General features: G+C 35.7%; 2 protein-coding genes across 2 annotated transcripts; one reads left to right on the top strand and one right to left on the bottom strand.

Moving 5' to 3' along the window:
* The first annotated feature begins 342 nt into the window (after positions 1-342).
* LOC132036872 (uncharacterized) lies at positions 343-11177 on the top strand. Its single transcript, XM_059427272.1, has 6 exons — positions 343-523; positions 5289-5406; positions 6390-9632; positions 9740-9982; positions 10170-10325; positions 10674-11177. Exons 2-6 carry the CDS (start codon positions 5326-5328, stop codon positions 10926-10928), a joined length of 3978 nt encoding a protein of 1325 aa, XP_059283255.1. The 5' UTR covers positions 343-523; positions 5289-5325; the 3' UTR covers positions 10929-11177.
* A 1014-nt stretch (positions 11178-12191) lies between these two features.
* On the bottom strand, positions 12192-14034 carry LOC132036870 (scarecrow-like protein 23). Its single transcript, XM_059427270.1, has one exon. It carries the CDS (start codon positions 13816-13818, stop codon positions 12541-12543), a length of 1278 nt encoding a protein of 425 aa, XP_059283253.1. The 5' UTR covers positions 13819-14034; the 3' UTR covers positions 12192-12540.
* Positions 14035-15075: the final 1041 nt, after the last annotated feature.

Below are 15075 nucleotides of genomic sequence, written 5' to 3'. Positions count from 1 at the left end.
TACAATAGTCAAAAGATTTGTTTATAGAGCATTGTATCATTAGGACTTGGTTTTAGAAAGTTAAACGAATTGAAATTTATGTAATTTGTAACCGTTGCATAAAAAAAGAGCGTGTTGTTTTGTATTAGGATGAAAAAGAAGACTAGTGTGACAATACAGATAAAGTTGTAATAATAGAAGAAAATGAGTGGCAAATGGTGCAAAGTAGGGTAAGGGAGCAACATTTAAAGAAAACAATTGGCTAATAGGGGACGGCCCGCCCACAAGCACAGCCACCTCCTCAAGGCCCCACTCCTCCTCTTTTACTAGCAAAAAATAGTCAAATAAAGAAAAATGCGTCTCTCCTATTTCCTTTCTGCTGCTCTACTAATACCAACATTTTCAAAGAATCTTTTCTTCATTCTCTCTCTCTCTCTTTGATTCATTCGTTAGGCACTTTTTGCAATTTCCAACCAAAAACAAAAGCTTCAATCCAATAAAGCAAAGAACCCAAAATCAAAATTATCGTCTCTCTCACACTCAGGTAAGCACTCATCATTTCCTCTGTGTTTTTTTTTTCCATCGATCTCTCTGTTATTATCTGTATGTATTATTGCATAAATTTGATCTGTGAAGTTACAGTGTTTATTTTTGCTCGTTTCTATGCTTCGAAATTTTGAAAAACCAAAAGGTGAAATTTCTAGTATGATCAGTTGATGAAGATCTCATTTTAGTTTCCTTTGATGATTGAACATCGAATTCTTCTACCTTCTTTCTCGATTTATATTTGAGTTTTTTTGGTTATATTTTATGTCGATTTAGATCGCTTATTAGTAATCAGTTTACAGTAAACGTTTAGCAGTGTGCTTTTGCTCTGATCTCGAAGACGAAAATACTCCAGTAAACTAGTATTAAAAGGAGCTTTTCGTAATCATATAATAATTTGATATTCATGATCTTTCTAATTGATTCTCGCTTCTTCGTAAACCGTTTGGTCGTCTTGCTTGGCTTACATCTTTAATTTTGTCATCAAGCACCAGTTCTTCTGATCATGTTTTACTTTCTGTTAAAAGTTTCGAAGTTGACAATTCAGACATTTAACATATGATAAGCTTATAATCACAAAGTTTGAAAAATATTTTGGTATATTATATATATTTTTAATTTAATATTACAAGATTCAAAAATCTCTTTTTATTTCTTAAACTCTACGTTCAGTCAAAATAAGACACTAACGGAGGAAATAAAATCGTGTAGGATTATTTTTGGCAATTTGTGGTTGAGAGGTTACATCAGTGGTGGATTTGATCATATTCATAGTGCAATACTTTCTCCGTATCAATTTATGTGATGTAGTTTGACTGGATACGAAATTTAAAAAATAAAGTAAGATTTTTATCTTATGGTCTAAAACAAATTAAAAATATTTGTACGATTATAGATTATTTCGTTAAGTGTAAAATGTAAAATTTAAAGTTAAATTATTATCAAATAAAAAAATATGTTATTTTTTTTTAATTTGACTAAAAAAAAATATTTCATATAAATTGAAACGGGTATCATAAGTACTGGAACTTTCAGTGATGTTGAAATGGTAATAGTTTGCGATTCTTATTTCTTACCTGGAAGACAGTGAGAGAATCAGTATGGTGCTTTACCTCCGTTGTTTACGCGATTTTGCCTCTCGAATTACGCCTTTAAATTTTGTTTTTCTTTATATTTTTTATTTTCCTTTCACTTTCGTTACAATTATGATTTATGTCCTCTGTGAAGGACATGCGAGCGCAACTATAGTTCAATTTTCGTCAGAGATCGGAATATAACCTGCATTTTGTGGGATCCACAAGCATCTTTTTTTTTTTCCTTTCTTTTTCAAATGAAAATCCGTGTGATTTGAAATATGAGAATATCTATGGCATATTACATTTGATTCGTCCTGAAATATGTTTTTACTAGATACTATAGTAGTTTCCAGTTTTTCACTTGGATAATTTTGCATTTAATTGCTTCGTCTCAGATTGCCAGCCTTTTTTTTTTTTTGAAACTTCTGCGCGCAGAGAAGTTTTCAATATTTCGTGTATAGACTCGTGTGTTGCACGTATATTTTGCAAGAATAAGTTTTTTTTTTTTTACTATATTTTGTGTACTATAATAATTTTGCCATTTCTATTTCTGTGGATTTTGTCTATATAATAATTTTACCACTCTTATTTCTGTGGATAGGAATTTCGGTATTTACAGTCAATTTTTCTCGCTTTGTTTGGAAAATGTAATATTTTACACCACGGGATATGCTTTAGGACGTTACGAGGAGAAAATCTAGTAATGTTACACTGTGCCGTGGAATAATTTGAGCTAATATGATTCTACTTTTCAACTCATTATTTTGACTGTAAAGTTCTGACACCGTGATGCTTAAGACTCGATTAGTTTTACATTTCTTTTACTATTAAATTCACTAAAAGGTGGTCGAATGTCGAAGAAAACAATAGTAATAAAGGTGGAATCCGAAGTAAATTTTTTAGCATGTCTCTTAGTAGTAGATTAAGTAACTCCAAAGCAATGAACTATAATAATCAATACTATTAGGTATGTGAGGCCTCACAACAAAGTGAATCTAAATTTATACTTTTTAGTGTATAAATTTTGTCTCCATTCATTTTGTAAGACAAAAAAAGAGCCAAATAATAAAAGAATTCAACTTTACATCTGGAGTTGGTAGAATTTCTTATTTGTTGGATCTATGACGGTGTGACTGTGATCTGATCGTGTTTTCGCTATTGTTATTTACGTTGTCATATTCCTAAATTTAATTGCAAACGAGCTCGCTTGTCTCACCTGGCCTACCAAACTTTAGTACTTTTTTCCTTTACTAAATTGACTGTAGCTGTCTGTAGTAGAAGGGCTAAATCTTTTGTTGTTTGTGTACATAGTAATCCTGTTTGACAATCGAAGGTAGAAATGGGGTAAAATATTGGGAACAGAACCTCCATTGTTGTTATCATCCAACAGGGAGGCCACGCTATAAGCAACAAATGATGACAAGAACTAAGAAAATGCCAATTGCCCTGCTTTGGATGTTTTGGTCTCTGTCCTACCTAGAAATTCGTGCACGGCATGATAGAGTAATGCTATCATATGGTTGGGTCCTTCAAGCAAAGTTCAATTAAATAATGCATTTACCTAATATTATAAATCAAAAAGATAAGATGATAAGTCTCAGCCTCACCAGTCAGCAGTTTATTTTTCCTTTCTGTAGAAGTAGCACTTGTTTTTTTCTTTTTCTTTTTTTCCTTCACTTTTTGATCCATGACCATCTAATCCCTCTCTCTTCATCCGAAAAGGGAAATGTAAAAACAGAAAAAGGATACTCCTTCCGTCTTAATTTAAGTGTCTTAGGAGCTATTTAGACATAATTTTATCTCATCAGATGAAATCATATTTGGACATACAATTTAAATTTCTTAAGTTACAGTTTTTTTTTATAAACATAAAAACCCTACAAGTTATGAAAACCATAAAAAATTTTCCAATTTTTATATAATCTTACCAAATGAGTAAATTATAGTTCATAATAAAATTAATACGCTACTAGAAGGTCTTTCTAAAAAATACAACATCAATTGATCAAATTTTTAGTTTAATAAAAAGGAAAATTTAACATGAATAGTAATGTAACTATTCTTTAATATAATCCTTTCACATGGTACGAACAATATCTTCACGCCGAGCATGCATTTCCCGGTTGGTAAACATGATTGATAAATATATCTATTAATTTATGGATTTTTTTTTTTAACAAAATATAAACATATGGGTCAAATTTTACATTTATATTTTTTGAAATCATGATTTCTAATCCCAAATCATGTCTTTTTGGATGATTTGGAATTTTATCTCATGAGATGAAATCGCATGTCCAAACGCTTACTTAATATATCTGGACACAAAGATTAAGGAATAAAAAGAGATTTTTGATTCTTGTGTTACTAAACTAAAGACGTGTTTAATGTACTAAAATGTCATTTTAATCCTGTAGTTTTAAGCTTGTCAATAATTATCATGTATGATGTTGAGACACTTTTATTGAGACAGATAAAAAAGAAAAATAAAACATTTAAATTGGGACGGAAAAGTAATATATTTTGTGTAGCCTTTTGGTTTAGTTACCCCCTGCTTTTGCTATCTTTTTGTCGTCCGTTAAAAAATAAAATAAAAAAATAAAAAAACAACAACAACAACAACAACTCTCTGTGATTTTCTTAATTGATTCATAAGGATGTATAAGCAAACTAAGAGCCCATTTGGCTTAGCTTAAAAAAATGACTTATAAGCTGGTTTGACAAAAAAATAGCTTGTAAGCCAAAAAAATAAGTTCGGTCACTTTAACTTATTTTTTTTAGCTTATTCTAAGCACTTTGTTAGCTTATAAGTTTATTTTGCTAAACATTTAAAAAATTAAAAAATAGCTTATAAGTTAGTTTGACTACTTACAAGCCAATCCAAACGGGCTCTAAATAAGTTGGACAAATTTGTTATTCCTTTATTGACCTTCCGTGGATTTAAAAGAAAGAGAATAAGTCACATTTCAATCACTAATATTGTGATGTGAGAAGTGAGAACTATGTCATCTGGAAATCTTGATGCCACAGCTTTTACGAAACCATTGAAAATAACTTTATGGTTTGGATAAATTATAAGTTATGTCCAAATCGATTTTTCGTTCCTTCTTTTCATTTGCTTTTTAAAACAAAAAGTCAATTCTTCTTTACAGCGATACTTCTATAACATGGGGCACGAAACTATATGCCAGTATTTTATATACGCCAATTTATCCAGCTAATGTTTTCTTCTCTTTCTTTTTCTTTTCCAATCCCTTTTAAGTTTCTAAATTTCTGGAACTAAGGTACCCTATTCATTTAGTTAATACTCGTCCACTTTTCCTTATCTTCTGTACGAAAAATAGATATTCATTTTTATTTATTCAATTTAGAAAATCAAATCATAATTAACACTTAATTCTGAACTTACCCTTATTATTTACTATAATCACTTATCAATACATTTCCCAAAGCATTGCATTTATTATACTCAAAAGGGTAATATAGTAAAATTATCATTCTATTTTTGGCTCCTTAATAGGCGTCGTGCCAAGTCAATATAAAAATGGACGGAGGGAGTAGTTACCAGAGAAGTAAAACAACATGATTGAAAAGTGAAGACTTTACAGCTTGTCTAAACTTTTAAAAAGCATTAGTACTTGTTAATTGATCTTTGTCTTACGAACTTAGCTGTTTTCATTAATCCAGATACTGTAAGAACTTCACAAGGTGAAATTATTTTGACATGGAAGCAGAGACAGCAACCACAGATGTACCCGCTGTACAAGTTTCAGAACAGATAGGGGGCAAAGAGGATCTTATTAAGGTAATGCTAGTTACTTGCTTTTTTGCTTCAGTGTCAAGAATATCATTTTCTTAAATATTGGCTGTGGTTAATATTGATATTCATATTGATGGGCTTCAGTAAATTGTATCAACGTATGGTTCAAATTAAAATGGCCAGAAACAAACTGTTCTTTCTTTTTCTGCCAATGCTTATTTTTTGAGAACTTCAGAAACCATTGATGTCCCACAGCATTTTTGCTTTGTCTGTGCCTATCGTGATTAAGATTATCGAAACCTCAGCAACTCGAATCACAGTAACAGAAACCTCGAAATTTGCACGTTTAATCAAACTACACGTCTGGCCAATTGCTTGATCTGTTGTGATTCCTTTATCGACAATAGTATGTGTTTACTTTTTCTTTTTGTGGGAATAGCATTTGGATCGCCGTGAGAACATTTAAATGTTGCTTATGTAAGAAAAAAATGCTGCTCTAAGTTTGTTTATTTTGTTAGACTTCTTCCTTAAGGATGAATGTTGATCAGTTCCATCTGAACATTAACATTGCATAAGTTAGGTGCTTTCGAGATTGAGGTTGCTCTCATGTGCAAATTTCTCACTCTAGAGTTTTTTTGTACTTAAAACGAAGTTTCTTTTTCTATCTACGAGCAAGCAAAAGACTCCGACTTATGTTACTCGAGGAGCACTTTACGAGTTTTCTTCTGACTACTTCTTGATCACTGGTGCTGGTTTAAAGAGTTAAGGTGGTGGTACCGGAAAAAGACAACATGAATTTACTGCACTGTTGTCAAATATGATGCAATAAATAGCCTATGACAATCTTAATTTTTTTCTACTCACTGCACGTTTAATACAATAACTATGGCAAGCAATTTACTTGATATCGAGTAAATCATTTTTCAAGTTTTCGCGGTTTAAAGATCAAGTAACTGTGATTGAATATACTGGTTAAGAAATTCCTTTTTCTTCTTCCTCATCTTCTGTTGGGGTAAATCTTATTTCAGGTGTCCAATGGCGAGAAAGGACAAAAGGAGCACGAAGAGTCTGCTTTTGATGGAGAGTTTATAAAAGTAGAGAAGGAAGCTTTGGAATCAAAGGGTGGTTCACATGCTGCAGCTGAAGCTTCTCCTGCAGAGGGCAAAGTGTTTGCAATGGAGCGCAGCTCAAATATTTCATCTGCTAGCAGAGAGTATCTTGAAGCACAAGAAAAGTCTCAAGAACGTGAGCTTGAATTGGAAAGAGTTGCTGGAGCATTAAAAGACACTGAATCTCAAAATGTGAAGTTAAAGGATGAATTGTCTCTCACAAAAGAGAAGCTGGAGGAAACTGCAAAGAAATTTGAAGGGCTTGAACTTGATCACAAGAAATTGCAAGAACAGATTGCCGAAGCAGAAAAGAGATATAACACTGAGCTTAACGCATTGCAAGAGGCATTGCAAGCTCACGAATTGAATAGCAAGGAGCATGTTAATGTTAAGGAGGCATTCGACAGACTTAGCCTCGAGTTTGAAAGCTCAAAGAAAAAGATTGGAGAGCTTGAGCAAGAGCTGCTGACTTCTGCGAGTGAGGCCCGCAAGTTTGAAGAGTTGCACAAACAAAGTGGCTCACTTGCAGAATCAGAGACAAAGAGGGCCTTGGATCTTGAGAGATTTCTGGAGTTGTCGAAACAGAGTGCAAAAGATGCTGAAGAGCAGATGACTTCTTTACAAAAAGAACTCAAGGGCCTAAATGAGAAGATTGCTGAAAATCAGAAGGTTGAAGAAGCACTCACGACTACAGCTTCAGAGCTTTCTAAAGTTCAAGGAGAGTTAGAGATCTCAAAATCACAAGTGCAAGATATTGAGAAGAAAATTGCATCAAAAGAAGCTCTTATAGATGAATTAAGCCAAGAGCTAAACATGAGAAAAGCTTCTGAATCTCAGGTAAAGGAGGATATTTCGGCTGTTGAGCTTCTATTATCGTCCAGTAAAGAAGATCTTCGGGCTAAGTTATCTGAGTTGGAAGACATAAAGTTGAAGCTTCAGGAGGAAGTAGGTTTAAAGGAAGATATTGAAGCTAAACTGAAAAGCCAGGAAACACAACTCTCGGTGTCGCAGGAGGAGCTGGACAAACTATCTACAGAGAAGGGAGCTCTTGAAGCTACTGTAGCCGAGCTAAACAATAATGTGGTCCAGATGAAGGAATTATGTAGTGATCTAGAGGTGAAACTGCAGCTCTCAGATGAGAAATTCTGGAATGCAGATTCTCTTCTTTCTCAAGCTTTAGCAAACAGTGCGGAGCTGGAACAGAAGCTGAAATCATTGGAAGAGCTTCACCATGAATCTGCATATGCCGTAACTACTGCTAACCAGAAAAATGTTGAGCTTGAGGACATGCTAAAAATCTCCAATACTGCTATAGAAGAAGCAAAATCTCAGTTTAAAGAAATGGAGAATCGCTGTGCTGCAGCTGAAGAAAGGAATGTGGAGCTAGAACAGCAAATATATCTGGTGGAACTGAAAAGCAATGATACGAAGAGGGAACTAGAGGAGTTCTCGGGGAAAGTTTCTGAACTAAATGCCACCCTTGAGAAGACCCTGGAAGAAAGGAAACAGCTGGATACCAGATTGCAGGAGTACGAGGAGAAGATAGCTCATTTGAATTCTGAGTTGGTCAAGTCAACTAGTCGTAATTCAGAACTTGAAGCGGAGCTTAAAAGTGTTGCTGACAAGTGCGCTGAGCATGAAGGTCGGGCCAACACCACTCATCAACGCAGCCGTGAATTAGAGGACTTGATGCTGGTATCACACTCAAAAGTAGAGGAAACGAGCAAACAGGTGAGTGATTTGGAGCTATTGCTCGAAACAGAGAAATATAGAATTCAGGAGCTTGAAGTACAAATAAGCACATTAGAGAAGAAATGTGTGGCGGCAGAAGCAGAATCTAAGAAGCACTCTGACAGGGTATCTGAGCTTGAAGCAGAAGTAGAGACATTCCAAACAAAATCATCAAGCCTTGAGGTTGCGTTGGCGGATACCAAGGAGAAGGAGAAGGAATTGAGTCAATGCCTGAACAGTGTGACAGAGGAGAAGAGTAACTTAGAGGATGTGTACAGGAATTCAATTGAAAAACTAGCTGAAACAGAAAACTTGCTTGAGGTCCTGCGTAATGAATTAAATGCCACACAACAGAAACTGGAAGGTATTGAGAACGATTTTAGTGCTGCTGGATTGAGAGAGAGTGAGGTGATGGAGAAGCTCAAATCAGCAGAAGAGCAGCTAGAGCAACAAGGAAAGGTTTTGGAGCAAGCAACAACTCGAAGCATAGAGCTTGAGTCATTGCATGACACTCTGAAAAGGGATTCCGAGCTCAAACTTCAAGAAGCAACTGGCAAATTTGTTACCAGAGAATCAGAGGCACAAACATTGAATGAGAAACTGAAGGCTCTTGAAGATCAGCTAAAGAGTTACGAGGAGCAGATTGGTAAATCTGCTGAAAGATTTTCAGCTGTTAAGGAAGAACTGGATCAGGTGTTGGTGAAGCTGGCTTCATCTGAAACTGTCAATGAGGACCTGAAAAAGAAAATATTGGAGGCAGAAGATAAAGCTGCAGACGTTTTATCTGAAAACCAACAATTGATGGACACAAATATGCTTCTAAAGAACAGGGTGAGTGATCTTGAAGAACTATTAAACTCAGCCCATGCAGAAAAGGAGGCCAGTGTTCAACAACTAGTTTCTCATATGAACACTATCACAGAACTGTCAGATCAGCATTCCAGAGCCTCTGAACTTCAATCGGCAACTGAAGCCCGCATATCAGAAACGGAGGCAAAGCTGCAGGAAGCCATTCAAAAGTTCACCAACAAAGAGTCTGAAGGTAAAGAGTTAATGGATAAGCTACACTCTCTTGAAGCTCTGGTGAAAACATATGAAGAGCAGGCTCATGAAACCACTACTCTGGCTGAAACTCAAAAAGTGGAACTAGAGCAAAGCCGCAAGAATTTGAGTGGGCTTGAAGGCGTTGTTGAAGAGCTGAAAGGGAAGTGTACCGAACTTAAAAAGGAGAAAGAAGGACTAACTCAAGAGAACTCGGAGCTAAAGGGAGAAGTGGCCTCAATTGGGTCTAAACTCAAAGATTTAGAAGCCAAAGTGTCAGCTGTATCTGCCGAGAAGAATGAAGCAGTTGAAGAGCTTAAATCCTCAAACCAGGTTATAGACAACTTAAAAGAACAGCTTAGTTCTGAAGGACAGAAGCTACAACTTCAGGTTAGTGACACTTTGAAACGGTATCATTCATACTACTAGGCAATTACTGCAGGTGCATATATTTATGTCTTAACAACTTACTATTCTAAAATATTCACTGTTTACAGTTATCATCCATTTTGGAGGAGAATAGCTTGCTCAATGAAACACATCAAGCCTCTAAAGAGGAACTGCAAAGTGTCGTAGCACATCTTGAAGAACAGTTGAAAGAAATCAAGTCAAGTGAAGATTCTCTGAAGAGTCAATTAGAAGTTTTCCAGGCTGAGATTCATCAGAAGTCTGAATTGCAAAGCCGCATCAAGGAGCTTGAAGATCACTTAGCTAGTGCTGAGGCGCAAGTGAAAAAAGAGGTAATGTAATTTTTAGACAGTTAAATATACAACCAAGCTAGCATTCTAGAGCCTAAATTATTAGCCAAATGGGTGATAGTCCCAGTAAATGTTTCTGGTTTTCCTCTTCCTCTAATATGGCATGAAAATTAAACATTTACTTCTCAAGCTTGATTACTAATTCATATTTGAAATGTCAACAACACAGAAAGAGGCTATGTCCAATAAGGGGTTGGAGCAGGAGGCAACTTTGAAGAGTTCATCAGAGGAGCTGCAAGCCAAAAGCAAGGAAGTACTAGTTCTACAAAACAAAGTCAAGGAACTTGACGAGAAATTGCAGCAGGCTGATGCTATCAAGCAGAAGGTTAGTTTCTCTCCTGAAACGTATTTGCTGGGTATCTTGATTGGAATTTTTTGATCCTATCATTTCCACATCATTTCTCTCAGCCTCCTGTTTTCTGCTGAGTCTACTGTTACCATCAGAATAGTTCCACATGCTTGACCTATAGAAGAAAGATGGCACATTGAAACATATAAGTAACTAAATGAACAAGGACATCTCATCCTTTTGTATCTTTAGTCTTTTAGCTGAATGCTGGCGTACAATTATTATGTATAAGAGCAATGTAAATAATGCAATTAATGTGACCATGGTGATCGTGAAATAGCTCGAAAGATTATTGATTTGCAATTACTGTAATTCAAATTGCAGGATATTGGCGGCAGTAGTAGTGATCGAAAGGATGACATAGAGGTGAAATCTAGGGACATAGACATTGGACAAATGCTCTCTACTCCAACAAAGCGAAAGAGCAAGAAGAAGTCGGAAGTCTCTTCAACTCAACCATCCTCCAGTGAATCACAAGTTCAACACGTCGAAGGATCTGCTGCCATTCCCCTGAAATTTATTTTGGGGGTTGCTCTAGTTTCAGTGATCCTGGGAATAATTCTTGGCAAAAGATATTAGTTCAAAGGTTTTCTGAGTTTTTGTCTTGTTTCTAGAATGTGTTATTCTTTTTTGGTGCGTCTTTTTCCCTTTGTGATATTTGAAAAGCACTTGATCATTATTGTTGGTATCTCACTCGATAGTTGGGGTGCAAGTTTGTCGGGAAACTGGTTTTAATATTTCCCTCAACTTAATTGATTAATGTGGTAATCAAGGTTGTATTTAGTTTTGCTCATGAATATGTTTACTTAAGAAAGCATGGTTATTGAAGATTCCAGGATACCAGTTTTTGCCGTAATTTTTGTTCTTGCTGAAGTCATTTTATTTGATGATATTTTTGTCATTTAAAGTTAATGGTAAAAAAATGTGCTTTTAGTGGACGAAACTTGTAGAGTATAATTCGCCGTGGAAATGAAAATTCTGAAATTGTTCTTGTTTCTTTTTGTTTTTTTCCATTTGTGTTATAACTTTGTTTTATACTTGAGATTGACCATAGACAAGTGAAACACACTCAACTTTCACATCAGTTTTCACCGAGTGTTACCTCTAAGTAAGGGAGCGTAGGATTCCTTACTTTGATATATACGCATACTAAACTTATTTCGCAGCAACCGTTTCACTCTTACAGTCTTACTCCGATTAAGTATTAACCATATAATCTGACAATTAGTTTTAATAAATTCCAGATTTGCAAGGGCCTGAACGATAACGAGGTTACGAATTGGGACTTATCTGATTGAAAAAAGTATTGACTTAATTTTTTTCTATAACGTGTCACAATTATTGTCGGCATTTACAAAGGATACTAATCGCCATGTGAAAATTATGTTACTTCACTCTCTTAACACCGATCAATAAAGTGTTTTAAGGATAATTGATGGCACCGTCTGCATTCAACCATCAGACTCTGTGAATAACATTATCTCCTCTATATATCTTTTTCTTCCTTCGCAGTCAAATTTGATGATATGCTTTGGCGATATTATCTACTCCCTCCATTTCAAAATAAATAAATCTTTAGAATAGGACACATCCCTTAAGAAAGTCAATTAGAGCCAACTACATAACTTTTACATCACTTTTTCTGTTATACTACTTTCCTGATCGCACCAATTGATGTATCATTCCCTACCTTTATACCTTTATATCTACCTTTAAAATACTCGCACATACCATGTCACTGTTCCCAAAACCAAATTCTACTTGCAACAATTTGTTTTAATTGAATCCCGAAATAGCAAGGAGCTGCTCCTGAGCGATTCTATTAGGTAACAGAGGAGAATCTTCCACAGTCCACATTGCAATTATTTCATAAAGAAAAAGGACAAAATCTTCTTTGATACATTGCAATTGTTTCTTAAAAAGAATAATTTCAAGAATGAGACAAATACATGTGTGGTCACCTCAGAATTAAGACCAAAGTGAACAGGAGCAGTTCACTTATTAGTACGTCCAATTTCTTTTAGGACAACGTCATAACATGATTTAACGGTTCAAATCGAACAAAAAACATTTTAATCGCACCAACCACTGATACTTGCATTAGATTAGACTGTTTACATCACCGTTCTTGAAGGTGAAGTCATTTTCCGAACCCTACAAACGCAAAACGCTTTGTGCATTGAACTGTCCTTTAGTCGCAGGGTTGCCATGCAGAAGCAGTCAACAAAGACAAATCCTTCCAACCCAACTTCAAACACCCATTTTCCTCAACCAAAGTATACCCTCTTGGAAACATCCCTAGCAACAAACTAGCTTGTGCAGCGGGGGTACCCGATAACGAAACGGGTAAAAATCCGACCCGTTTCAACTCATCACCCCATCTCTCCACAGGCACCTCACCAGTCCTCTTGGGCCCACCAACAGCTACAATATTCCTAATTTCACTACCAAACAATTGCTGTTCCACCATATGCCTCTCTACACTCTCTTCACTCAATCCATCCCCTAATGCATCAAACAAAGCTGAATAATAATGCAATGCCTCAACAAACCTGCCCAAAAAATTACCTCCATGACCCAAATCTTGTTCAACGGTCGTGATCAATTTGGGCCTTAACAAAGTCAACAATCTGAACGTCCCTAAATCACTCCCAGTTATATCATAAAGACAATGATGCATCCAATTAACTACAGTAGTTTCCCCTACTTTCACACCGAGTTGACTCAGGTCAGTGATATTTCCGATTTTGCCCTCGACCGGTTTAAACTCGAAGGGCAGCCCGAACGAGTTAGCAAACTCGGTGAGTCGCCTGCCCGTCGATTCCAGCAACTCCATTGACGATCCAATCCCAGTGATCTTAAATGAATGCAGTTTCTTCGGTCGACTTGTTAGAATCTGGAACAATCCAGGCCACTGAAGACCTTGCATGATGTCGAGATCGATGACGTGGACGTGATCTTCGCCCTCCAGTGCCTGATATATGGCCTGATTGGCGGTGTAGTGAGAGAATTTGATGAGAGGGCTAATCGTGTTGTACGATTGCAAAGCGGTGAATAGCTTTTGCGAATGCGTTAGGGTTAGGGATTTGAGGTTGAGAGGAGAGTAAAATCGGAGGTGACAGCTGATGATCCTAGCCGAGAGAGCTTCCGCAAAGTACGCGGCGACTCTCTCGGCTGAAGAGCCGTAAGGCGAAGAAAGCTCGGCGATTTCGGGCAATAAATTGCCCGCTTCGCCGAGGTTTTCTGTTGCTACGCACTCAGCGCATTGTAGCAACAACCCTAGAAGGCGAAGACCAATAGAGTCCGCGTCATCAACGCGGACTACTTCTTGTTCTTCGCCTTCTGAAAAGTTGCGGGGCCGTTTTGTAATTACTGGATCTTCTTCAACAAGGGAGCGTTTGGAAGACATGGAAGAAGATGATGAAGAAGAAGGGTTATTTGTGTAAGTATTAATGGGACTTTGTAGCATGATCACTATACTATTGTTATGAGTTGTACTGTATATTTTGTCAGATAAAGAACATGGCTGAGAATGTAAGAATTAATTGGCAGTAGAAAAAAATGAGTGGTAAGGAAGAAGGGGTAGTGATAATACAAAGGGGGGGATTTGTGGGAAAAAGGTTGATGACTTTTTGGAATTATCGATGTTTGTAAAAGAAACATTGAAGTGAGAGGTTTTGTACTTTAGTGTTTGAATCTTTCCGAGAACATAAAATACTATACGAGTATTAGTAGTATATCATTATCATAACGTAAAATATATTTAGATGTTCCAAGGGAAAAAACATAGTTTCCTTGGAATATAATATTCTCTGCCTCTCTCTCTGTTTTGTCCCATGATTTTTAGGTGTTCTAGATTGATTTTATGGTCAATTTAATTAATTTCAGATAATAGTTACCCTCTAAATACTTGTCGTGTTTTAATAAGGATGGTGTTTTGATATTTTACTCTCTTTATAAAAAGTGCAATGGAGTAAAGGCTAGAAGCAATTAGTGCACTTGTTATTTCCAAACGTTAGTAAATGTTTATAAGCACAAGGCAAATTTTTTTTTTTTTTTTTTTTTTTGGTATGTGAACTCATAACATTAAGACTGATATTTTTAATAAGGACGACAAGTATTTTGAGACGGCGGTAGTTATCTTCATTTAGGAAATACAAGAAACTAAAATGTTAGTGAAAGGTTCATTTTTATTAAAAAATACATAACAGAATTAAGAACAGAATTTCGAGTGTAGAAATTTAATTTGCCAAATTCAGATTTGAACAATAGATTGGAGACGGACTAACTGAAGTTTTGAACCGTGCTAAGCAATTTTTAAGTCAGTTTTATTGCTACACTCAAAAGTGTATTTTATACTAAGGAATTTAATAATTATATATACAAAACTGTTTTATATTATTTGCTAATATATTTTTCCTCACAAGGGGGGTTCAACTGAATCATGACCTCTCGGATCATATAACTCGCCCTAATGTTGGCAACTGAGGAACCCCAATTAGGAATAATATAAGCTTCTTGAAAATCTTGTAAAGAAATACTTGTACTAGTTTGTCAAGACTCAACTCAAGTATGTTTTTCTACTGATATACTTTGCAGAGGAACTTATACGGTAGTTATCATGTTACTCCTTGTAGCTTCAATACCCTATGTTGCTTGGACTTATCTGCCACTGTTATTTTTACCGAAGATAAAAAGTAAGGCTTGAATAGTACTCTAGTGCAAG

This window comes from Lycium ferocissimum, chromosome 11 (genome assembly GCF_029784015.1).
Source record: "Lycium ferocissimum isolate CSIRO_LF1 chromosome 11, AGI_CSIRO_Lferr_CH_V1, whole genome shotgun sequence".
Classification (NCBI taxonomy): Eukaryota; Viridiplantae; Streptophyta; class Magnoliopsida; order Solanales; family Solanaceae; genus Lycium; species Lycium ferocissimum.
The sequence above is the reverse complement of the archived record's forward strand: the minus strand, read 5'-3'. Positions and strand labels throughout refer to the sequence as shown.

Coding starts and splice junctions, on each gene's coding strand:
- LOC132036872 (XM_059427272.1), top strand. CDS start 5,326: ATGGAAGCAGAGACAGCAACCACAGATGTACCCGCTGTACAAGTTTCA. Junction 5,407..6,389: donor GCAAAGAGGATCTTATTAAG/GTAATGCTAGTT, acceptor ATCTTATTTCAG/GTGTCCAATGGCGAGAAAGG. Junction 10,326..10,673: donor CTGATGCTATCAAGCAGAAG/GTTAGTTTCTCT, acceptor TTCAAATTGCAG/GATATTGGCGGCAGTAGTAG.
- LOC132036870 (XM_059427270.1), bottom strand. CDS start 13,818: ATGCTACAAAGTCCCATTAATACTTACACAAATAACCCTTCTTCTTCA.